Raw genomic sequence first — 25,475 nt, forward strand, 5'->3', positions numbered from 1 at the left:
TAAATAAGCAGGGAGAGTCGATGAGGTGTCCAGAATGTAGCAGCCGGTCTCACATGGGAGCAGTGATGTCCCAGGATCCAGCCGGAGCTGCTGTGGAGAGAGCGGGTGGTACTGGAGCGGTGCAAGTGGGAGGGAGCGGCCGTCTCCTCCGCCTTGGGACATTCTGTTGAGACCTCCATGGGCCAGTCCTATGGAAGAAGGGCCAGAGCTGGGAGCTGGCAGGGAGGGAGCTGCTGCGGCGGCCTGGGGTGGGGAGGTGTGTGGAGGCTGCTCAGGCGCAGTGTTGGCACTCGCATTCCTGATTTTGAAAGGCTGCAGCCAGGTGAAGAAAAGTGAAAGTGTCAGTCACTCAGTCATGCCTGACTCTTTGCCACCCCATGGACTGTAGCCCACCAGGCTTCTCCGTGCGTGGGATTCTCCAGGCAAGAGTACCGACCCAGGGATCAAGCCCTGGTTTCCTGCACTGCAGGCAGATTTTTACCATCTGAGCCATGACTACCTGCAAAATACCTGTTTCCTGAAAAGTTTCCTGTGTAATTCTATCGGTTAGTAAACATGTACCTGCTCCCAAGGATCTGATTGTCTTCCTCAACTAGTGGTCGCTGGCGAAGCCTCTCAGGTGCTGTGCAGTGGAACGCAGAAAGCCACCTCATCCTTGCGGTGCTCCTGTCACTTTCTAAGTACCTCTACTGTCTGCGAGCATTACTGCTCCCCCCTTTGAAAAGAGGCGATTTGGGCCACTCACTCCCTTTAATTCATTGTTTTTGGTGACCATTGGTGTCATTTTGGTAGTGTTTGATATTTTAAAATTTCTTCCCTTTTGTGTACCTCTTTATAAGGATCCTGCTTTATGATAACAGCGGAGAAGTACATTTAATTTTTGTGTGGTCTGTGTGTAGTAGGTAGGAGTTGGACTCTGGCGCTAGACTGTCTCAACTCATCTGGTTTCTGACTTGGTGGCAGGGTGATCTTGGGCCAGTTATTTAACATCTTGAATCCTTGTTTTCACGTGTAAAAAGTGGAGAATGACGTGTCTGCTTGATGGGGTTGTGTTCTAGTTACGGAGATGTGTGAGGGGTCGGGCCGCTCGCCACTCAGAAGTCAGTAAACAAACCAGGCTTGTGGAAAGGCAAGTTTGCTTTACTTCAGGTGCCGGCACCTGGGGTGGGGAGGGTGGCGGACATCTGTCCAAAGGCCGACTCCTGCCCCTGCCCAAGAAGCAGCGAAGGAAAGCATTTATAGACAGAGTGGTGATGAGGGGTTGCGTGCAGAAACAGCACAGTCATCTCTAACGGTCATCTTCAGTTGGTCATCAGTGGTCTGAGTAGCGTCATCTTGGTTGTTTTAGGTACACTTAATCTTCAGTTCTGGGGTGTCAGTTCAATTCAGTCGCTCAGTCGTGTCTGGCTTTTTGGGACCCCATGAATCGCAGCACGCCAGGCCTCCCTGTCCATCACAAACTCCCGGAGTCCACCCAAACTCCATGTCCATTGAGTTGGTGATGCCATCCAACCATCTTATCCTCTGTTGTCCCCTTCTCCTCCTGCCCTCAATCTTTCATTCCCATTTCTTTGCAATCAGTTCTCAGAATTATGGCAGCTCAAGTCCTGGGTACAGTCTGGTCGTTGTGTAGTTAACTTCTCCACCTGGGCTTTTAGTATCTATAAGACAGCTTACAAGATATGGCTCAGAATGTTATCTATAACCCTTGAGAAAGATTCCCCGGTGGCTCAGACTGTAAAGACTATGCCTGCAGTGCAGGAGACCTGGGTTCAATCCCTGGATTCAATCCCTGGATTGGGAAGATCACCTGGAGAAGGAATTGGCAACCCACTCCAGTATTCTCACCTGGAAAATCCCATGGATGGAGGAGCCTGGCAGGCTACAGTCCATGTGGTCACAGAGAGACGTGACTGAGTGGTCTCACTTCACTTCGGAAGGAACTAAAGGTCCTGACTCTGCTCAGCGACTGCATTGTTGTTATTTAGTCTCCTTTGACCGTTTTCCTTTGTTTCAGCATTTCTCGCTTCTCTGGTTAAACTTACTCTTGACTAAAGTTTTGCACAGGCAAGAGGCGGGCAGAGGGCATGGTGGGGGGCGAGGGCCATATGGTCCTGCTCCGTTTCAGCGTGTCAGCACAAGAGTGAGTGTGTGTGCAGCGCCTAGAGTGACTCGCCAGCAGTGTATGGAGTGGGCGTCAGTGATCGCTCGAGCTGCAGCTGATGTGTGTTGCTCTGTGCGGTTGGTCTCTCCTCTTGCTTGCTTATTTAACGCTCTTTCTTACTACCTTTGTTAGTCAAGGAAACAACTGTTCATCTCTGTGCACTGTGTTCATTTACAGCTGATACAATTTTCATTTATCTTTTAAAAAATGCTCTTGTTTAGGAAAAATACTCATCAGAGTCACTGATTGCTTATTTCCATCTATGTGTCAGCAAAAGGCACCAACACTTTCTAGATTTTTGCTTATGTGATTACCAGCACCTGTTCATACTATGGTTTTTAAGAGTTCTTCCTAGTTAGTATCCCCTGGGCAAATGATATTACCTTCTGTTTTCAGTTATTTAGAGTGATGCTCCAGAGGGGTGCTTGTCCTCAAAGAGGTGCTTATATTTTTTGGGTCATCTAGAATCAAATTCTCAAAAGCAGTTATTGTAAATATTGTGACTAGCAAGCGTTTATTTCCTCACCATTGGAGAATGAATGTAAAACAATGAAGATACAGAAATTGTATCTGAAAGATGATTAAATGATTTGAGGATTGAAAATGTTGAAAGAAGTTATACATTGTTCTCTGATAACTGTTGTATTTATGCAGGTCCATGAAAGATTTTTTCCATGAGCTAAGTTCTTGTCCTGGATTTGTCTCTGCTGTGTGACCTTGGGCAAATCATTTAATCTGTTGTCCCTATTTTCTTTATCTATAAAATGATGGTATAGAATCTATGTAAGGTAAACTTAAAGTGATAAAAGAGATACTCAGTGCATGAATGAAATAATTTGTTGTTTCTAGTTCTAAGAGATAGTACATTGAATTTCTCTTGTAACTTCAAATGTACCTTCCAGGATATTCTGTCATTCTGCAGAGTAGCGCACTGGAAGTAAACGTGGGTTTTGAGTAAAATAGTGCTCGAAGCCTATGGAGTCTATAGAAGTGTGTACCCAGAAGCCTTATGGAAAATAACAGTTGTAATAACATTGGTGCAGTTGAGTCTCCATTGGCGTTTGTACCTCGAATCGTAGTCTAATTGTTTTCTTCTTCTAGATGTTAGTCCTTAGACATTTGCTTTAAAAAGACATAACTTAATAAGAATAAATACAAAAGTAAGGAAAAAAGGACATAATTTAGTGGTAGCTATCTTCCATCAGTTTAAAAATAAAAAAAAGGAAGCAATGGGAAATGTCTCCAGGTTTCTCATCTGCTAAGGGTTTCTATTTTAATTATGAGAAAATCTGCTTTTGATCACTTCAGAACATAAGCATGCTGACTAGAAATTGCAGACAACTGACATGACTTCATTGTTATACAAAAATAATTCCTTTAGTTATTATGCTATACTTGAATGTTCTCATAAGCATTGATTTTTCATTTTTTAAGTTTTTACTATTGATGAATGTTAAATGGTCTCCCAGTGGTTTTGGTTTTAATTTTCCTAGTTAATGATATTGGGGCATGTGTCTTTTCCTGTTTCATTATAGGTTTTGAAAGGTAAGAGAAAGCATAGATATTACGTATGGTTTCTTTTTGCTCATTGATGAACAAGTCCAAAGAAATGAAGATCTCATATTGAGGTGAAAAACTAAGATTAGAAGTCTGGTGAGAGCCACTAGTTGCAGCAAAGACTCCTACACTTAAAGGATTAGATGTTCCCTGTCTATTTGAAAATACTTTCATTATTAATAGAGATAAAGGAAAAGATAGCAAACTTAACGTGAAAGTACCAAACCCTAAAGTCCTGGGTAGATTTCCCCAGTGGTCTGCAAACTTTCCAGTGTTTAGTGGGAATAAAGCATTGTCATGTCTTTTTTTCCCCCACAGTGAACTTGATGATGACTTACTTGGAGAAGATTTGCTATCTGGCAAAAAGGTAACGATACAGTTCTTCCTGACATTAAATGATATTTAATTGTATTTAAAATAAGGAGTACGTCTTATGCATGGGATGTGTTACTGGAAAGTTGGGTATAGATTAAAATATTGTGAATTGATTACTTTTTATATGCACAAAGAGTTGACTGTATATCCGTAAATTATCTGATAACTTGTAATTCAGGCAGTGAATCCTTTGAAGCAAATGTTTTAGTTTCTGGCATGTCAAGGCATTTGAGTGTATGAAAGTTGTAACAAAACTACCACTTGCCTTAAAGGAACTTAACATTTGGTGGTTAATATTTTGAATGCTGAATCTGAAATTTACTTTTTGGGATTCAGAGATAAGGATAAAATTATTCTCATATATGAACTTCTTTGATCAGTAAAAACTTGGAAGCTGTTATCGCCAATGTGTATATTTATGTATCGTGTTTATATGTATAACTTAACTCTACCAATATATTTTGAACATTATGAAACATACATTAAAAATAGAAATAAAAAGCCAGATATTAACGTGAAATACTAATTTTCTTTAACTTACTAACAATTTAAAGACACTTGTTATTCTACTAAATATCAAGGTAGCCTCGTATGCTTAGTTTTTTTAAAGTCTTCAGACTGTGATGGCTCCTTACTGTCAGCAGTTACACTCAAGCTCATTGTTCTCTTAGGTGATTGGGTCAGATCAGTTGTCTGATTCTCAGATCTGATGAGGTTTTCCTTTTCATCTCATTTATAATTCGGTTGATGAAGGTCCAGTCCTGGCAGGAGTGCCAGTCCCGCCCCTTTCCTGTCTCTTACTCCGCTGCGTCTGCATCTTCTCTGACACATGAGTTGCTGTAGCTGCTCTCCTTTCCAGTCCTGCCCCCGAGGCCTGCACGCGTCCTGGCTTTGGCTTCCCCCAGCCTTTCCTTTGTCATCCCCTGTAACTCTAAAGAAGAATTCGTTCTGTTACCTGTAAACCTGTGTGGTCAGAATGACTGCAAGGGAAGAACCCGTGAGCGTGCCCCTCAGCCTGCCCGTTTGTGAGCTTGGGCTGGCCTCGGGGTGCCCGTGCGTGGTGTGATTGGGGCGGGGCAGGCCCGGGGCTCGTGCTCCTACGGGGTGGGCACAGAAGGAGCGGGGACGGTTGTCTGCCTCTGGCTTAGTTTGCACTGCCTTGACGTGCACTCCCTGTATTTGGGAGCTCACTTCCCTGAGGTAAACACGTGTTTTCCTTTGTAAGTATTTAAAATGCTTTCGTGAGGGATACCAGTTAGATGCTAAAATGTTTAAATGTAGTAAAATAATTTTACCTGCGGTTGGATTTCTACTCTTGGGCAAGCCTGATGTACTTTGCCCTGTGTTTCTGTCAGGGAGCCCACCTGGCCCTAATGATTTCACAAGTGTTCATGGCCGGTCTCTCACTCGCCTTGCCCTGCCTTCCTGCCGACCACCCTGAGCGGAGTCCAGCCTAGCTGTTCCCCTCCTGCCTGAGGAGACGCCACTGCAGCTCATCGGCACAGAGTAGTTAGGAATCAGCTGTGGCCTCAGGGCGGAGTGTGGCCCTCCACTCCAGCTTTCCAAGTGACGTTGGTGTTTTGGTCATTTTCTGCCTCCTGTGTCCATTGCTCATCAAGTTCAGAGCCGACATAGAGAGTTGAATCCTCAGAGCTCAGACAGTGAGACGTGATGACCACCAGGGCCTACTGCAGCACACACTCTTTTTTGTTTGGTGTGTGATTTAATGGGTTTTTGACCAATATTTAGAAGTTTACCTAAAAACCTGAAGGGAACAGCCTATTACTGAATGAAATTTGGCTTTATTGAATTGTTATTTTTTTAAAGATATCTTGTGCTTTTATTTAGTGATTCTGGGCAGCTAAATTTGAGTTCTCCCATAGCAGGCCTGGCCTTCCCAGGTGGCACTAGTGGTAAAGAACCCACCTGCTAATGCAGGAGACATGAGAGACTCAAGTTTGATTCTTGGGTCGGGAAGATCCCCTGGAGGAGGGCATGGCAACCCACTCCAGTATTTTTACCTGGAGAGTCCCATGGACAGAGGAGCCCGACAGGCTACAGTCTGTGGGGTTGCAAAGAGTTGGACACGACTGAAGCGACTTAGCACGCACATATGCATAGCAGGCCTGGCTCATCCCTGTTAATGGATGACAGGTTCTGTGGGCAACTAATAAAAACTACAAATAAGATGGATATTTTTTGGGTTATATCAAAACTACCTTAATGAAGGGTAAATAGAGATATGTTTGAGAAGCCTAGGTTTATAATCTATAAAATGGCAGGAAAAGATTTCTGGTTTCTTTCTTTCATCCTTAGGTAGAAAATCAAGTCTTTTTTTCCCCCCTTGGGTGCATGTTGTGGAGGAATAGTAATTTATATATACCATAGAAATAATTTTAATAAGGTAGGAAAGTGTGAACTTCCCCATCTTAAATCTAAGATACTGGTATGTGTTAGCTTAACAAAACCTGTAACTTTAGAAATTTGGCCAGTTGGCACACTCAGTAGACTGCCTCTGCTTATTCATAATATGAGTAGACAAACCTGTCAGGAACAGGAGAGAGAATCCAAGTTGTACTTATTTTCATGTATCCATCTACTGGACAAACCAGAGTTTTATTTTAGTCTCTTATCATTTCAGTTGGGCAATCTAGTTATCTAAAATCTGCTTTTTTCTAAAATTCCACTATTTTTTTCTTTTGTTTATGTTAAATTTAATCAAATCTTAAGGATACCATTTTTTTGGTATGATAAGAAAAAATTGTTTGTATCATACTACCAAAGGACTTGTCGTTTTTTTCCTCCTTTGTTAGAGTCATAATATGATTCTTATGCTTGCTCCTTCTGTATTTACTTGTCTGAGCATCTGAAAATTAGTCTGGGGGAGTTAGCTAGTATGCCATGTGTAGAACCTTGACTGTCCCTGGTTATATCAAACTGAGAAAACTTTGTGAATGGCAGATGTTTTAATAACAAGGTTAGAAATAATCCAGTCAATGTAATTTTGCAGTTTTGTAACAAGTTTTCTTACGGAAGTGACGTGCATTAATTAGATTTCTTGCTTTAATTAGAATCAATCGGATTTGTCAGATGAAGAGCTAAATGATGATCTCCTACAGAGCGATAATGAAGACGAAGAAAATTTCTGGTACTGAATATTATCTCATTAAAATGTTCTTTGTTTAAATTTCTAGTAACTGATTTATAGTTATAGTGGGATATAAATGATATTGTACTGTATCTTTACCATATGATTATATTCTAATATAATTATATTAATAAAGTATGTTACTATATTAATATAACTGATGTGGAAGCCGTATGTCTTTTACTACAAATAGATCAACTATCTAAAATCATTGCTGGTCCTGCATTTAATAACCTGTGAACTCTGTTGAGTGCCGGTTATAGAAGTTCCAGATAGGTTTGTACTGCTCTTTTAGAGAATTCCTTTATTTGGATGGGGCAGTGGCCTCTGACTCAGTAATGTTGGTTGCAGTTTGATGTTGCTGCTTTTGTTTTCATTTTAGACATTTTTTACTTGTGCATATCAATTAGCTAAATTGTCATTTTGGAAATTCGTTTGGACTGTACTTTAGACTGTAGTTGACTATCTGAATATAATTGATGTAGTCAGTTTGGGCTGCCATAACACGATATCATAAACTGGTGGCCTGTGAGCAGCAGATACTTATTTCTCACAGTTCTGAGGGCTGGGAAGTCCAGGGTCAGTGCTGGCCCGGTGGGGGGCCATTGAGGCCCCCGGCCCTCTCACTGTGCTCACGTGGCTGGTGGGGGTGTGGGAGCCCTCTGCGGTCCCTTTTATAGGGCACTGATCCCATTCATGAGCTTCCACCCTTGTTCAGCATCTCCCAACGTCTGCACCTCCAGACACCATCACGCTGGGTGTTAGGACTCAACACATGAATTTTGCGGGGGATACAAATATTCAGTGCATGGCAGTAGAGAATATCTTTCTCTTGACTAAGAGCTTATAATAGTAAGTTCTGTTATAAAAAGAGGAAGAGGTATTTACTATACTCTTGTTAAGTGAAATATTTTCAATTTTATGAGGAAACATTTATTGTGAAAATAAAGACACTTCTTGTGTACAAATGTAATTAACAAATACATGCAATTTATTATTGAGCTGTAGAGGTGTAATAGATGTTTTTTAATATAAAGTAATTTTTATGGGTAACAGTAAGTTTTAAATTATTTATTCTACCAGTTATTTGTTTCCCAGTTTCATTCTTTGATATCATTATTAGATTTTGATCTTTTGAATTGCGTTGCCCTTGGAGTTTTTAGCCATGTAGTATCTCACGTGTATGTGGAATGTTCAGTTTTTTTGTTAGGATTGTATGCTTAATGGGTGCAAACTTAGATTTAGCCCTAAAACCTTGCCTTTTAAATGTTGTTGTTATGCATCTTAATTGTTTGACATTTGGCCGTTGTGATTTAACAGGTGGAATATGATTTTTTTTTCAGTTTTAAAATTGCCTTTGTTTATTTCACTCAGAAATTAGCTATTTTTTAAAAAATTTGAGGCTAGTGTGAACTTGATTTAAACGTTGAAATGTATTTACATGCTAACTTTTAATGTTTTATTTTTTTAAAATACAAGTTTATAGTGTGCATCATAGATACAGAAAAGCTCTTAAAATTCCATTGGTGTGGGGAGGATATATGTAGACTTATGGCTGATTCATGTTGTATGGCAGAAACCAACACAACATTGTAAAGCAGTTATCCTCCCAATTAAAAAAAAGTTCAATCCATGATTTCCTATTTATAGAGTAATACTCCTGGTTTTACTTGGATGTCTTAGAAAATGGACACCACCCTTATTCTGAAAGATAGAATGAAGAGTGGTCTGTTTCAATCCTGGACTTCTCCCAGGCAGACCTGTCTCTCACAGTTGGTCTGATTCTCCTGCTCAGGTCACTGGAGTGACGATCGTTCGGGCGCTCAGGGTGGCAGGAGTCTGGTGCTGGCTGAGTGTGTAGTACGTGCGTTTCACTTGTAGTCTCTCTTGTAGTCTGTGTGCATTATCAGTTACTGGTCTCTGATAACAGTTAACTTAATGTGATGATTTAGTTTTGAGCTCCACTCCAGTTGCATACTTTTCTTTGTATTTTTGTCCTCTGTAGTACTCAGGATGTCACGATCAGTCTGACTGCCACGTCAGACATGGTCACATCATTTGAGATGTCTGACACTAACGACCAGTCTGCAGAACAGGAATCCGAGTATGAGCAAGGAGAGGACGAACTCGTTTATCACAAATCGGATGGGTCTGAACTGTATGCTCATGAGTACCCAGAAGAAGGGCAGTATGAAGGCCATGACGCTGAGCTCACAGAAGACCACATTGAGTACGTGGAGGAGCCCGAGGAGGAGCAGCTGTACAATGACGAGGTCCTAGACATCGAGATCAATGAGCCTTTAGATGAATTCACAGTGAGTCTTTCTCCTTTGTATGGCTGAAGATAACATGGCTGCCTGGGCATAGGTTTCTAGACTGATTTGAAATCTATTTCCCTCCCCTGGGAGGGAGGGAAATTAGACCTTATTATCACTGTCTGCCAGTTTCTTTATCTGAGCTATGACAAAGTTTGTGTTGACAGCTTGTTTGGCCGGAGCTAATGCTCCTTTGTCATTCTGGAAGGCTGCACAGAATTGTGACCTTGAGGATTGCACCCTAAGGAAGAAAACAGCTTTGTGTGGTGGAGATACACTGTCAATTGTTAGAAGTACTTAATGCAGCGCTTTTATCCAGGCTTTAGACAAGATCTGATAAAGTCCTTCTAAGGTGAAAAGATTATTGACCTGCTAAAGACATCTTTAAGGTGCTAATATTCCAGAGTGATTGATGTCCTGCTCATTCATCCTTTTTTGTAACTGAGAACTGTCTAAACATGAATAAAGAGATTGGAGGTTAGTTTAGGAAATGTCACACACAATTTGTTATCTGTAATCAGGAAGCAGAGATTGTGCTGATTTTTATTTCAGAAAGGTTTTGGTGGGTAGGTTTTTTTTTTTTTAAGGTTGAACAGTCAAAAAAGAAAAAGGTAGAAAAAGGTAGTAGTGAAAGATCATCTGTCTTAATGATTCATTATTGGAAGAGATTTGTTTATGAAACAAGCACTTAGTGAAATTTCTGTTGGAAGGGTGAGATCTCCATAGATGCAGTGGAATCTTAGGGTTTTCAGCATGTTGGGCTCCTGTGGTACCATGTTGGGGGCTGCTGGGAAGGGGTGGAGGTCAGCAGATTTAGGGCAAGAATTCTGCTTTTATGTTTTCATTCAGAGTAAATGATTTTTCATTTGAGAAAAAAATGTGTGTGTGTAGTTTTGAAAGAGATTGTTTACATGGAGCCTTAGAATATTTAGTTCCAGACACAGTTGTGTTTCCATATCTCAATAGTTATTTTTAAGGTTTGATTCTTTTTGAATGGTTTTTCTTTAGTAGACATAATCACTAAAAGATGTGTGTAGTTTTGGTAAACAGAATCGTATAAAAGGCATCGTGACTCCTTGTTCTTTCGATAACTCTGTAATGGTTTGTTTTGGTAATAAATCCTACAGTAGTGTGGACTGGTGATCTCTGGTTTACAGTGTGTTCATATACTGTGTTAAAGTGAGACACCGTAGTTTAAAATGCTCCTTAAAAATTAGGCCAAAATCTTTTAAAGTTGTGCCCAAGTATCTGCTGGTTAGTGTTGTGTTATTTCTACTACTCATCTCTAAAATGAGGTGCTTGGTCAGTCGTATCCCTTGTAAGTTCAGCATTTCAACAAATCTTTACCAGTGTGGAAGCAGTGCGGCCACGAGAATTGTTGAAACATGAAGCATGGCCCCTGCCTGCTGAGAGCTTAGAATTTAGCAGAACAGTCACCGTCTGGGAAGTGCTTGGTAGCACCTATACATGGTCACAGAAGAGGCCCTTCTCTCTGGTGTTCTTGCAGAGTTTGTTGTACAGAGGATTTCTAGCAAGTGAGGAATTTCTCTCTCTCGTTTTCCAAACTTGGGGTTACATTAGGCTCCTCATTGTATAAAATCCAGCTTAAACCATCTGACATCTTGTGTGTAAGATTCAGGTATTGAAAAAAAATATGCAAATTCAATACAGTCACAGTACTTTTCTACATTAAAATTAATTTTTTCAGAATTTAAAAAAATCTTGAAGTTTACTTAAGAATTCTGAATGCGTCTAAATATTTTTATAGAGAATTATAAAGTTTAAAGGTGAGGTAAAGGTCAGTATCTTTCTGGAGCAGTGTCAGCCACCCTCAGGATATCCAGGTTTATCATCATGCTCTTTCTTTTCTTCCCTGTTTAAGATTACTGGTTTCTTCTTTATAGTTATCACAGTGGTAGACACGGGCACTGCCACTTCTTTGCATGGGGAGAGGAAAACGCACTTAAGCTGTGAAATACTTCTCCAGCTCTGCAGTGAGGGCCTCTTCCTGTTTTCTTAGGCTGTCACTGGTGCACAGATTAATTAATTATTCATTATTAGACTAATGAACATATGAGTCGATTGTGTCCCTGTATGTCCCAGAGGTGTTTTAGTTTATTAAATGGTTTATTTAACTGTGGTTTGTGTCCTGGTTAGGCCATGTTGACTCATACACTGGAGCTGGAGTTGAACTCTCTACTGATCCTGAGTGTGTTCTATCTGTTTGAGCTCACGCAGGCCAGACGGAGGGATTCTGTAACTGGGAGTAGAATTATAATATTGCAGAATGTTACAACCAGAAGGGACACTTACCTAAAAAGTTGATAGTAAACTGTAGTGTTCTTTCCTGTCATACTCAGAAGCAGTTTTTTTGACTTTTGCTGTCCTAATCCTGAGAGTGAATTGAGATTTGATATAAAAAATTGTATTCTTGTATTAGGAAGGGATGTAAATTCTTTATTATTCAACAGGATATTTGGACTTTGTTAGGTGATTTGTACTTCTGAGCATAACTGGATTTACTTAGTGCCTTTAAAGTTAACATAGATTGAGATTTTGTAAAGCAGTGTTCTGTAAAAACAACTTGAGATTGGTAATTTGTGTAACAGCAGATTTTTGTTTCCTGGTGAAAATTCCGTGGTGTGGACTCTTCTCCCTTGTATGTTTACTGAAAATTTCGCTTGCCTCTTATGGCCTTCTTTGAACTCTGACAGTCCTGCTCTCAGTGAATCTTGGGTAGTGATGGTTGCTACTTTGGGTGGAATGGCAGCAGTTTCCTTGGGGAAGTAAATGCAGTATGTAGGGGCGGTCTTGAGAGACAGTTGAGGGGCCTCAGAAGGTCCATGCCTTGTGTGCTGCTGCTGTGCTTTGTGTCGAGACTGGGCCCCAAGCGGTGAGCTGTGCAGGCCCCACTGCTTGTCTGCTCTCCCCGCTGCCTTGCAGCTGCCGATGGCTCACTTCAGCTGGTGGCCAGGGACGCTGGGAGGTTCAACTCCCCTGGAGGGGAGCGGTTGCACGTGCCTGTCGGAGCCCTTCTTTGCTTGCAGTTGTTTCTAGCCAGTTTGCCTGTTTCCTTCCCTGTGCTTTTAAGAGCTGCCTGCCTGCTACCATGCTCCTTACATTCCCTGCGAACCTGAGGTCATCCTTCTAATTCAAAGGAGCGGCTGGTGGAGAAACTAACATGCAATTTTAATACAGCTCCTGTGTTGAATTGAATTGCCCATACTTATGTTGGCTTCTGCTGCTATGAAAATAGTTCAAGTTGGGCATGATTCCAGCCCCAGTACTGCTGCTGAGCTGCTCTGTGCAAGCGCATGCACGCTTTGTTTTTTAAGATTCCATCTCCTTGGTGTTGATTTTGAGAAGAGCTGTGTGTTGGGGTCCTTGGAGGTTGAGGCAGAGTCCGTGTCACTGCCTGTATCGACCAGGTGGGCACGCTGCGCTTTGCTCTCGTTAACGCTCAGGGAGGTCCCGTTCTAGTTCTGTGCTTCGTGCTTTTCTGCTCGGTCTGGTAATCGTCATAGTAAAGTGTGCTCACGTGGCTCAGCATGAGTCATGAAGAGGAAGAGTGCTTACGAGCCCCAAAGCAATACGAGAAAAACTTATTTTCTGTTTAATGGCTGTTAGGATGAAGAGTACTTGCAGGCTTGTGGGCAACAAGGGATGAAAGAGCAGGAAGACTGTGTTGCTGAAGAGGAATTAGATGAGATTACTGATTCCCAGGTTGATCCTGAAACTGAAGAGGTATTTGTTCATCTTTTTAAAAAGAGTCCAAAAGTTTGCTGGTTTTTTTTTTCTTCCATATTTAAAAAGAGCATCTTTTTAATGTTGGTGAAAAGTTAATACAGCTCCTCTTTGAAGTATGAGTGTAGCTAAAAAAGCAGAAACCAAAGTCCCTGAGCTTGCAAGAATCTTTGGACAGTGACTTCTGGTGAGCTGTGGTCTCCAGATAGATGTCTGCCCTTTGAGTGTTAGAATGTCTTAGCTGTTCTATGGGGTGTAGGTAGGAATCTTTTGAAATGCGTAGTATATGTTAGTGCCTTGAAAGAAGTACTGGGATTATCTTAAGTTAATTAGCATCAGTTAAATTTGACCATTATTCAGAAAATATTGCAGACTTCCCTGGATTTAGGTGCTGTGTTAGGTATTGAAGAAGCGGATGATTGAGAAGCTTGGTTCTGGTGCTCACGGAACTTGCAGTCTAAAATAGGGGAGAAAAGACGAGCACCCATTCCAGTGAGGGAAAGGCAGAAGACCTGCCGGGAGGGAGGCTTGGGCCTGCTCAGGAGCACGCGCTGGGGCCTCTCTGTTTGGGTGTGTGTCTTGAGGGTGGGTTGGGGTGTTGAGGCTTTATGGAAGAGGTAACCTGTCAGGCACGTCTGGAGAACTGCGTGTTGTCGGGACAGATTGGGGTGTGCTGTGAGGTGGAGGCCATTGAGTTCTGTTTCCAACCTTAGAACTTGTCCCATGGGCCAAGCATGCAAGCTATAAAGCCATCCTGTAGTCTTAGAACTTGTTGGTTTAAGATTTTGTTTTCTTCTTAATGTGTTTTCTCAGTTACTTTTCTTAATACCTCCCCCCTCTTTTCCCTAAGAGGTCATGAAGAGTGATGCTTCACGGGCTCAGGTCATTTATACTAGGTCTTACAGCAGTGCTCTATGAACTCAGTGTACAAAGCACCACCCTTTCTTTTCCCTGATACATGGGCTGACAGAGCGTGTGGACGTGTACAGACACTTTCTGGGACACAGCCTTGTTCTTCTCCAATAAGCTAAATTTGATTTTTGTGCTTTCTCTCTCTTTTGCTCTTTGAAATACTTGAAACTTAAGAGAAAAGATAGAAAAGAAGTAGAAAGATCGCTTTGCTCAGATTCTTCAATTTTAGACAGATACATGTAATCAAAGGAACCGAGACAAAGCTAAAGGAAATGTTAAGAAGTGGTTCTCCTACTGAACTGCTCTGTTCTGAGTAATGAGCCCCCGCCCAGAGGTCCAGGGAGACGGATTTATGCGTGTCGTGCTTAGCACCATATCCTGTGTACTCTTTGCCCAGTGCAAGGCCAGTATGAGCCTCGATTAGGTCAGACTTGTGGAAGGCTGATTTTGGCAGAAGATGTCTGAGAGCGAGCTAAAAAGTCGTTAAAGGATGGTGTATGTGTGGGGGTGCTGACGGAGGTGGCTGTGGGGGTCATTCTGAGGGTGAGTAGTTGAGAGGGAAACAGGGATCCAGCGCCCATTAGTTAGTTCATGTCCTCTTCATTAATTTGTAATACTTTGTAGTTGGAAAATTAATTCCATTGATTTTTTTTTTCCTGTAACGTACTCTTTCAGTATTCTAGGCAGTACTTCTCTTACTGTGACAACATACTGTCTTTGTAGTATATTTTAGAGTGAGAAAAGGTTTTGTAGGTATTAATCTTTAGATTATCTCTGGAAATATAAACTATTATTATTGTAAAGCAGTTAATAAGAATTCTAATCGGTGTTACACTTTAGCTTGAATGCCTTCTGGAACTGATAGAGGGTATGACTTATAGATTTAGATATTTCAAACTTTTGTTCTTGAGCTGTAGTCATTAAAACATTGAAGCAAAAGTGGGCTATTATTTAAAAATGGTAATCGCTCCTTCCATTTTCAGTGTCTTCTGAACAGAGAGATTTAGGGAGAGAGAGAGGTGTCTTTGGAGGAACATTAATGATCAATCCCAGCCCTTAAAGTAAATGAACTCGTGACATGTATGAATTAATAAGATAATAGCTCAGATATATTAATACTTAGGAACGCTTAATCACTGGGACAGAAGTTAGACCCCTTCCTTGAACCTTAATGCCAGTATTGATCTGAGATTAATTAATGCCAGATTTTATATGTACTCAAAGAAAATGTTTTAATAATAGTGTGCTAGCTTTAGGCTCACCTACGAAACAGAAAACTCACCAAATAGTACAAGTTCATTTCTCACTAACGTAAAAACATTCCCCAAAGCGTTTCAGATCTGGTGTTGGCCTCACTAGGCAGCCGGGTGCCCAGGCTTCTTTCAGACTTCCATGCAATCCCAGGGCTCTGCGCTTGCCATGGTCCGCGTCCAGGCAGTGATTGCAGCAAGGCTGAGCAGGCCCGTGCCCACCGTTGGAGGAGACATCCCAGAGTTCTCAAACAGCACTGGATAAACGTCTCGTTAATTATGCATTAGTCACATGGCTGTGCCTCCCAGCCAAGGAGGCTGGCTAATACAGCGTTTTAGTAGGTGACAGCACCTCACGTTCAGCTAAAGCGGGGAGTGTCATGATCAAGGACGTCACAGGGAACGGGGAACAGGTGCCCGCCAAGTCGTTTTGCTTTTACTCTACTGTTGTTGGTATCACACCTTTTTAAGCCATAAAGGAAAAGAATGATTTGATCATACACAAATACCCCAAAACAGTATAAACAAGTTCAGAGAAATGACAGTATGGGGAAAGAATATACATATAAGACTAGAAATTAATGTATTTAGTAAAGTTAACATATTCAGTGCGTTCTGTATATTTGTAAAAAGAAGGGCAAAAAATGTGAGAAGGTAGTACAAAAATAAGACAGATGATTACTAAGTGTATAAAATATATTTAATAAAATTGAGGCAGTTGTGAATTCTAACCTGTCTTAATATTGGCAAAAATAAATATACTGGTCAGGTGTTGTTTATTCTGTTGGAGGATTATCTTGGAGATGGGAGATAGTCTTCCACGACTCTGTCATGTCTGTGCAGGTTTGGGGAGCAGAGCACTGACTGCCCTTTGTTCCTGTCTTTTCAAGGAAAGACGTGTCTGTCTCTGGAGCAAGGGGCGGGCCTGCTTTCTGTTCATGATGACAGTGCCCTGAACGCAGGTCCCCCCACAACACAGCTCCCTCTGTGCAGGGTCAGCTGCCCTCTTTGTCTGGTAGCCCGCCGGGAATTGGGGCTCACGGAGCTGGCCCCCACACGGCACTGCTGCTGTTAAAAGTAGTAAATTGTCCTCATCTGTGACTAGGAGTGTCGTGCCTTCTCACAGCCTCCATGAAACAGTGGCAGACCTACCTTAGTAGCCTGCAAGAAGGGTGAAATTTCAGACCCTTCCCTGTTTGTGACAGTGTCAGAAGCCTGAAAGTGCCTTGGCTCAGTAATCCCAGGTTAATGAAGTTACTCAAGAGCCCCTAAGATGTGCTCAGGGACACACGTGCCAGCTGTTTGTCTGCAGCCTTGAAAACAAGTGGGCCCAGCGTGGATTTTTCTGCAGGGTTAGATGAATGATGGCCAGGGGGCTACACGTTCCTAAAGGATGCCCTTGCCCTCTTGGACATGGAAAGAGACTTGTGATGTGTGACACGAAAAGAGCAAGCTAGTGGGGTTCCTCTGCTAGGTCCTCCATGCTGTGCATGTATAAACGTCTGTGTGTGTGTGTGTGTGTGTGTGTGTGTGTCTCAAAACGTGTCTGGGAGGATCAAGACAAATGGTGACAGTGGTCACCTCTGGATGGTGGGATTATTATATATTTTGTACATCAAATACTGTAAAATATTTTGCTGTGAATAAGATAACTTTTGTGAACAGGGAAATACTGAGCGGTTAAAATTTGACCCGTGGTAATTTGGAAGGCAAAGAACTGGGATGCATTTGTTTAATTCCTGTGATTTCTAGTTGATATTAACCCTAACTTGAAACATCTTAATGGTGGTTTTCTGTATGTACATTTTTATAGAGAAGAGAGTAAACTCTCAGCCAGATTACATAGTTTATCTTTTTTATACTGTCTCTTAAGAGGTATATTGTTGGGTTTGTCTTCCAAGATGTATGTCCCATAGTTTTAAACAAAATATTTCAAAGTATTTTTTTAAAAGTTACACGTTTTTCTTACGCTCTGTCCTTGATTGCTGGTTTGTTTGCCTTGTTTGTGTTGCTTGGTTTTGTGTTGATGGAAACTTCTTCGTATTGCTCTTTGCTCTCAGGTCTTAGTAGTCCTTCTTGGAGGCAGGTAATATGCTGGACTTTGTCCTGGCAACAGGTGTTTTGGTGGTGTTTTCTTCCTCATACTGGGATCACTGAATGTCCGTCAGAGCATCATTGTTGAGAACTTGTATGCGTGGTACTTTTGTAGGTGCTGGGAGTGAGTGTTGTACATTATTTCGGTACCTTTTGGTAGGCTTTGCTTTTGGAGGGCTGTCCTCCCATCTTTTTTAGACATATAAATAAATTACATAGTCCTCATGGGAGAACAGCAGTTTTATTTTGCCACATACACCTGTGTTCTGGTGTCTTTCTAGTCTTTTGACTCGTGTTCTGGGGATTAGCTGCAGGGTGTTGTGGAACCAAACCGTTGCACTCACCTTGTGTTGTAGTGTGCATGCTCTGGGTTGCTTAAAATGGACTGGAAAGCATATTGCAGTTTTTCAGATAACTTCTTTCTCAGAGTTATGTTTAAGTACACACTAGATTCTGAATTATGGAACTAAAAAGAAATTTCTGTTGAAAAGTCTATTTTCAGTGACTCCTTTTATTTAACTAATGTTCCTTCTTGGTTAATACAAAAAGAATCACTGTACTTGGAACAAGTTAGAAAGATCTAGTTATGAAAACTAACTCTTGAGCCTTTCTAATTATACAGTCTTGTCAGTGCCAGCGATGCTTCTGTCTTCAAACGTGGTTACAAAGGTTTGCTATTTGATAGTTTTGGCTTGTATAGAGGAACAGGTGAGAAGTTTAAATAACATCTTTGTACCATTTAAATTTGAAATACTTTAGAAATTGTGGTAACATTTACATGCAGTGGTATTTACATCTGAGGTATACAGTTCAGTGTATACTTGAAGATCAAACAAGATCTTCACGACCCAGATAATCACTGTGGTGTGATCACCAGCCTAGAGCCAGACATCCTGGAATGTGAAGTCAGGTGGGCCTTAGAAAGCATCACTACGAACAAAGCTAGTGGAGGTGATGGAATTCCAGTTGAGCTATTTCAAATCCTAAAAGATGATGCTGTGAAAGTGCTGCACTCAGAATGCCAACAAATTTGGAAAACTCAGCAGTGGCCACAGGACTGGAAAAGGTCCATTTTCATTCCAATCCCAAAGAAAGGCAATGCCAAAGAATGCTCAAACTACCGCACGATTGCTCTCATCTCACACACTATTAAAGTAATGCTCAAAATTCTCCAAGTCAGGCTTCAACAGTACGTCAACTGAGAGCCTCCAGATGTTCAAGCTGGATTTAGAAAAGGCAGAGGAACCAGAAATCAAATTGCGAACACCTGTTGGATCATCGAAAAAGCAAGAGTTCCCGAAAATATATCTACTTCTGCTTTATTGACTATGCGAAAGCCTTTGACTGTTGTGGACCACAACAAACTGTGGAAAATTCTTTAAGAAGTGGAAATACCAGACCACCTCACCTGCCTCTTGAGAAATTTGTATGCAGGCCAGGAAGCAACAGTTAGAACCGGACACGGAAGAACAGACTGGTTCCAGATAGGGAAAGGAGTACATCAAGGCTGTATATTGTCACCCTGCTTATTTAACTTATATGCAGAGTACATCATGAGAAACGCTGGGCTGGATGAAGCACAAGCTGGAATCAAGATTGCCGGGAGAAATATCAATAACCTCAGATATGCAGATGACACCACCCTTATGGCAGAAAGTGAAGAACTAAAGAGCCTCTTGATGAGAGTGAAACAGTTGGCTTAAAACTCAACATTCAGAAAACTAAGATCATGACATCTGGTCCCATCACTTCATGGCAAATAGATGGGGAAACAGTGGAAACAGTGTCAGACTTTATTTTTTGGGGCTCCAAAATCACTGAAGATGGTGACTGCAGCCATGAAATTAAAAGACGCTTGCTCCTTGCAAGAAAAATTATGACCAACCTAGACAGCGTATTCAAAAGCAGAGACATTACTTTGCCAACAAAGGTCCGTCTAGTCAAAGCAATGGTTTTTCCAGTAATCATGTATGGATGTGAGAGTTGGACTGTGAAGAAAGCTGAGCACCGAAGAATTGATGCTTTTGAACTGTGGTGCTGGAGAAGACTTGCGAGTCCCTTGTACAGCAGGGATATCCAACCAGTCCATCCTAAAGGAAATCAGTCCTTGGTGTTCATTGGAAGGACTGATGCTGAAGCTGAAACTCCAAAACTTTGGCCAGCTGATGCAAAGAACTGACTGGGAAAGATTGAAGGTGGGAGGAGAAGGGGGCGACAGAGGATGAGACGGTTGGATGGCATCACTGACTCAGTGGACATGAGTTTGAGTGAACTCCAGGAGTTGCTGATAGACAGGGAAGCCTAGCGTGCTGCAGTTCATGGGGTTGCAAAGAGTCGGACATGACTGAGTGACTGAACTGAACTGACTGATACAGTTCAGTAATTTGATAGATGTGTACAGCCAAGCTACCCTCATTATCCCTGAAGGTCCCTACCTTGTTCCTTTCCAGTCAGCCCTGACTCCTCTCAGAGGTGAGCCATGCCTGTGGTTCTGTGTATTTAGTCTTTGCTAGTCTAGAACTAGCGTTGGCGACTCAGTAGGTGTGACTGTGAGCAGACATCAGGAGACAGTGGAGGACAGAGGAGCCTGGCGTAGTGCAGTCCATGGGGTCGCCAAGAGCCAGACAGAGCTTAGCAACTGAACAGACCAGTGATGGTGTGCTGGTGTCTAGCTTCTTTTGGCCACCATAATGTTTTTGAGGTTCATCCAAATAGTCATTTATGCCCACAGTCAGCAGTTCATTCCATTTGATGGACATACCTTGTTTGTTTTCTCTTGATAATAGGTAATATTTGGGTTGTTTTCAGTTTTTCTGTTATCATGGATAATTAAAAGAGCTTATTGTACTTATGTTTTTGTGGATATATCTTTTTTCCCTGTAGCATTAGGTAGAAGTGGTACTACTGAAACAGGGTCGAAGTATGTTTGATGGTGTAAGAAACCGCCAAATGGCTTTCTTGTGTTTGTACTGTTTATACTCCCACCAGTCATGTATGAGAGTCTCAGTTTTCCCACTTGTCTGTCTCGTGTTTGTATCATTTTTTTGTCTAAAGGCTTTCCTTCCCCGTTGAGCCCTTAGTGCTGTGTGAGGCTCAGGCGCCGGTGGTGTCCGAGCCTCTTTCTGGAGCCCGCTCTGCCCCGTCGCCAGCGCTGCGCTGTCTTGGCCGCTGTGGCGTGAGATCAGGCAGTGCAATCCGCCAGTTGTGGCGCCTTTTCAGGGTTGTTCTGGCAGTCTGAGTCCTTTGAATTCTGTATATAAATTCTGCAATTGACTTGTCAGCATCTATTAAAAATCTGGTTGGCATTGTTTTTGAACACTGCATTGTATTTTCAGTCCAGTTGGGGGAAAACTAGCATCTTAATAATCACATTGCCTGCTAATAACCACAGGCTTCCCTTGTGGCTCAGCTGGTAAAGGATCCGCCTGCAATGAGGGAGACGTGGATTCGATTCCTGGGTTGGGAAGATCCCCTGGAGAAGGGAAAGGCTGCCCACTCCAGTATTCTGGCCTGGAGAATTCCATGGACCGTGTAGGCCATGGGGTCACAGAGAGGCCTGACTGAGCGACTTTCCCTTTCAGTCACTTACTGATTCTTGGCATTGGGCAGGCCACTTAATACTCCATTGCCTTAGTTCCCTTTTCTGGAAAAGTTATAACCACTTAATACAGTTCAGGGATCTGATACATGTGTACATCCAAGTTACCCTCATTATCCCCAGAGATCCCCCCTTGTTTTCTTTCTAGTCAGTCCTGACTTCTCTCGAGCAGTGTCCTTAGTTCTGTTTAAATTAGTCTTTCCTAGTCTAGAATAGGAAAGTTAATAACCACAGTTTAATGGTTCTCACTTGTGTTTTTATTTCATTCTTTTTGCCTTGTTGACCTTCAGTATTCTGTAGAGTAGAAACATTGAAGGCATTTATTTTTGCTTCATTCTTCATGTTAGGGGTGAAATATTCAGTATTTTATCAAGTAAGTAATATAAGCTACCTGGAGGTTTTTCAGTCAGATTGAAGCAGTTCTTTTCTGTGTCTAGTTTGCTGAGTTTTGTTTTTTTTTTAATCAGAAATGAGTGTTGAATTTTGTCAGTGCTTTTTCGGTTCCTATTGAGATAATCTTGTATCATCCCTCGTTTTTTTAACGTGCATTAAATTGACTTTAAAAACTATTGCCTATATTGCGGACTTAACTTCTGTTTTGCAGATTTTCCCGTTAATGTCCTCTTTCTATTCTGGGGCCCAGTCCAGGGCACCACATTGCTGTCCTGTCTCCTCTGGTCTGCGGTAGTTTGTAGGTCTTTCCTTGAGTTCCACAACCATGACAGTCTAAAGAAGTGTCCTGCCCAGGTGTCCCGTGGAATGTCTTCTAACCCATCCTTGTCTGGTGCTTTTCTCATGGTTAGACTGGGGCGATGGGATTTTTGGAAAGAATACCATGGAGGTTAGGCGTCCTCAGCCCATCCTGCAGCTGTGTGCAGGACTCCCCGGCAGTGTCCGCCTTGGTCAAGTGCCGAGGTGGCCTTGGCCAGTAAAGATCGTCATTCCGTGAAGTTCTGTCTTTCACATTCTGTTCTCTGTTCTTTAGAAGCAAGTTACTAAGTCTAGTCCTCACCTGTGTTCACGAAGTCCTGTCTGTGTTCACGAAGGTGAGTGAGAGGGACTTAGGTGCCACCTCTGGAGAAGGAGAGTGTGTGTACATATATTTGGAATTTTTGAAACGAGATTTGTTAAGTTGACTGGTTTTTGAATGTTAAATCAATCGTATGCTTCTGTCTAAACCTTCACTTGGTCATGACATATTTTCCTTTTTTGTGGGATTCCATGTGGACAGAGAAGCCTGGGGTGCTAGAGTCCATGGGTCACAAACAGTTGGATGCTACTTGGTGATGGGGCAACATAAGCGATTTTGTGTCTGTGTTCATGAAGGAGATGGGTCTGTAATTTTCTTCTCTTGTAATTTTTGCACAATTTATTAATAACTGCTAGTCTTTTCAGTTTGTAAGTTTTAGCTCTTGGTGGAATTAGAATTGATTTTTATTTATGATATAGATATGATAGTATAGAATTATTCTCTATCAAATATTTTGTAAGCACTAAAAACGTTTGGGAAGGTTTTAGAAGCAGTGTTCTCTATAGCTTTCTATTTCAGAGAACTACCCAGTTTCCCACCCCACCCCTTTCAGATTTGGGATGGAATATTGAATTTTCTTTTAGAAACTGAGATCACAAGTTCATTTCAGAGTTAGCTAGAGAATGTAACAAAACTGGGTCTTGCTGCCTCTTAGAGTTTCTAATTATGTATGTATGTTAAGACTTTGGTGGACTTGTCTGTTTTGTAAAGAACTTTCATGATCATTTTCATATGCATCCTCTGTTAAGCATTACAAATGCATCTTTCAGGTTTTTAAGATAATTAGCTAAAAATCAAACCTTTGAATATTTTTGGCAGTGTCTATATAATGAAGTCAGATATTTACATACAATTTAAATTCTTACAAAATATAATCAGGGTAACTTGATCTTTATATTGGTATCCAACACTGCCCTTCAGTGGAATTTTACTTGTGAATGAAATATTGTGAATATATGTGAATATTCCATTCATAAGTATTTCTCTGCAGAGAAAGTCAACATTATGGCAGATAGGTAAGTTAATCCTAAGTCCATGGCCAAAGAAGATGCCCTTTTTTTGAGCCTAGTATTTAGAGTAAGAGGTAGTGACCAGTGGCTGAAAGAGTGAGTCTAACTTGGTCAGTGTTGCCAGGTGACCTATACTTGAGGCAGCTGAAGCCAGCAGTGTTTCAGGTTCAGCTCAGGGCTCGTGTAATCCTTGATGAAGTTCAAGTGGAACTGGACCCTGAGTGTGAACCAGAAGTTTGCGTCCTAGGATATTCTGTCTCTCCAAAAGTTGACCTTGTGCCACCCTTTTTGTAGTCAGGCCCTCCCTCCATTGCTCATCCTCGGCCTCTTGGCAAGTGTCGTGTGTGTGGAGGTGTGGCGGTGTGTCCCCTTTGTGTGGAGGTGTGGCGGTGTGTCCCCTTTGTGTGGCGGTGTGGCGGTGTGTCCCCTTTGTGTGGCGGTGTGTCCCCTTTGTGTGGCGGTGTGTCCCCTTTGTGTGGCGGTGTGGCGGTGTGTCCCCTTTGTGTGGAGGTGTGGCGGTGTGTCCTCTTTGTGTGGCGGTGTGTCCCCTTTGTGTGGCAGTGTGGCGGTGTGTCCCCTTTGTGTGGCGGTGTGGTGGTGTGTCCTCTTTGTGTGGCGGTGTGGTGGTGTGTCCCCTTTGTGGCAGTGTCCCCTTTGTGTGGAGGTGTGTGTGTGTCCCTTTGTGTGGCAGTGTGGCGGTGTGTCCCCTTTGTGTGGCGGTGTGGTGGTGTGTCCTCTTTGTGTGGCGGTGTGGTGGTGTGTCCCCTTTGTGTGGCAGTGTGTCCCCTTTGTGTGGAGGTGTGGCGGTGTGTCCCCTTTGTGTGGCGGTGTGTCCCTTTGTGTGGAGGTGTGGCGGTGTGTCCCCTTGTGTGGAGGTGTTGTGTGCTTTGTGTGGCGGTGTGTCCCCTTTGTGTGGCAGTGTGTGTGTCCCCTTTGTGTGGCGGTGTGGTGGTGTGTCCTCTTTGTGTGGCGGTGTGGTGGTGTGTCCCCTTTGTGTGGCAGTGTGTCCCCTTTGTGGAGAGTGTGGCGGTGTGTCCCCTTTGTGTGGCAGTGTGGCGGTGTGTCCCCTTTGTGTGGCGGTGTGGTGGTGTGTCCTCTTTGTGTGGCGGTGTGGTGGTGTGTCCCCTTTGTGTGGCAGTGTGTCCCCTTTGTGTGGAGGTGTGGCGGTGTGTCCCCTTTGTGTGGCGGTGTGTCCCCTTTGTGTGGCGGTGTGGCGGTGTGTCCCCTTTGTGTGGAGGTGTGGCAGTGTGTCCCCTTTGTGTGGCGGTGTGGCGGTGTGTCCCCTCTGTGTGGCGGTGTGGTGGTGTGTCCCCTTTGTGTGGCGGTGTGGCAGTGTGTCCCCTTGGAGTGACTTACTGCACCTTTGACTTGCGGCATGGTGCCTCTGTGGCTTCACCTCAGTTTTTGTGTAGTTGCTTCCTCTTTTATTGCTGAAAGAGCATGCCATAGTTTGGATGTACAGCAGTTTGTGTATCCATTCACTGTTTTTCTGTTTTTGGTCATCCAAAATAGAACTGTAATACTTTCCCTGCAGGTTTTTACACGAACATAAGTTTTCATTTCCCCTGAGTAAGTGTCTGGCAGTGGTAATGCTGGGTCATAGACTAGAATTGTTTGCTGATGTGTTTCTGGTAGCCTGTAGTATTTGTTTCAGAGAAACAGTTTTCAGCTTGTCTTTGTTATATTTGGATTTCTTAGATGGAGACTGTGTGTAGAATAAACTGTTATTAGTTTCAGTACTGTCATGTTTTACATTAAACTTGCTTGTAAAGTGTTTGAACTGTAATTATTGTTAATGATTGAATTAAAAATGACTACTGTAATAAAATCTTTGCTTTATTGGTAGTGATTTCTTTTCCTCCTCTCGCCTTGCTGCTTAAAGTGTGGTCTGTGGACCTGCATGTTGGCTTCACCTGGAGCTTGTTGGAAATGCAGAATGTTAGACCCCCACCTGCAGAATCAGAATCTGCATTTTGGCAGGATTCCCAGTGATGAATATAAACCTTCAATTTGAGAAGCACTGCTCTGGAGCATTAAGAGGTGGAGAAGAGTATTTTGTAAATGAGTTGACTTTTTGCTCGGTGTGAGTGTAGTGCAGCACACACATAGCTGGGTCCATCTCACACGTCATTCCTGTGGTTTCAGATGTTCAGTCAGACAGAAGTAATGGTATCAAACCAGCAAAACAACAAAATGCCAAGGTTCTGGTGCTTTAAAATTCTACAGTATACTGAGTATCAGAATACTGAAAGGTGGTTTTGCAATCATTAGGCTAAAA

The 25,475-nt window shown here is 42.4% G+C and overlaps 1 protein-coding gene across 1 annotated transcript in view; it reads left to right on the top strand.

Moving 5' to 3' along the window:
• Window positions 1-25,475, top strand: part of RBM33 (RNA binding motif protein 33) — a 111,525-nt gene that overhangs the window by 14,919 nt on the left and 71,131 nt on the right. The window contains exons 4-6 of the mRNA XM_070368986.1: window positions 4,040-4,088; window positions 7,168-7,244; window positions 9,250-9,559. Coding sequence (XP_070225087.1) covers window positions 4,040-4,088; window positions 7,168-7,244; window positions 9,250-9,559 — 436 coding nt within the window. The remainder of the gene's footprint in view (window positions 1-4,039; window positions 4,089-7,167; window positions 7,245-9,249; window positions 9,560-25,475) is intronic.

The sequence above is a fragment of the Bos mutus genome, chromosome 4, assembly GCF_027580195.1.
Source record: "Bos mutus isolate GX-2022 chromosome 4, NWIPB_WYAK_1.1, whole genome shotgun sequence".
In the NCBI taxonomy this organism is placed as follows: domain Eukaryota; kingdom Metazoa; phylum Chordata; class Mammalia; order Artiodactyla; family Bovidae; genus Bos; species Bos mutus.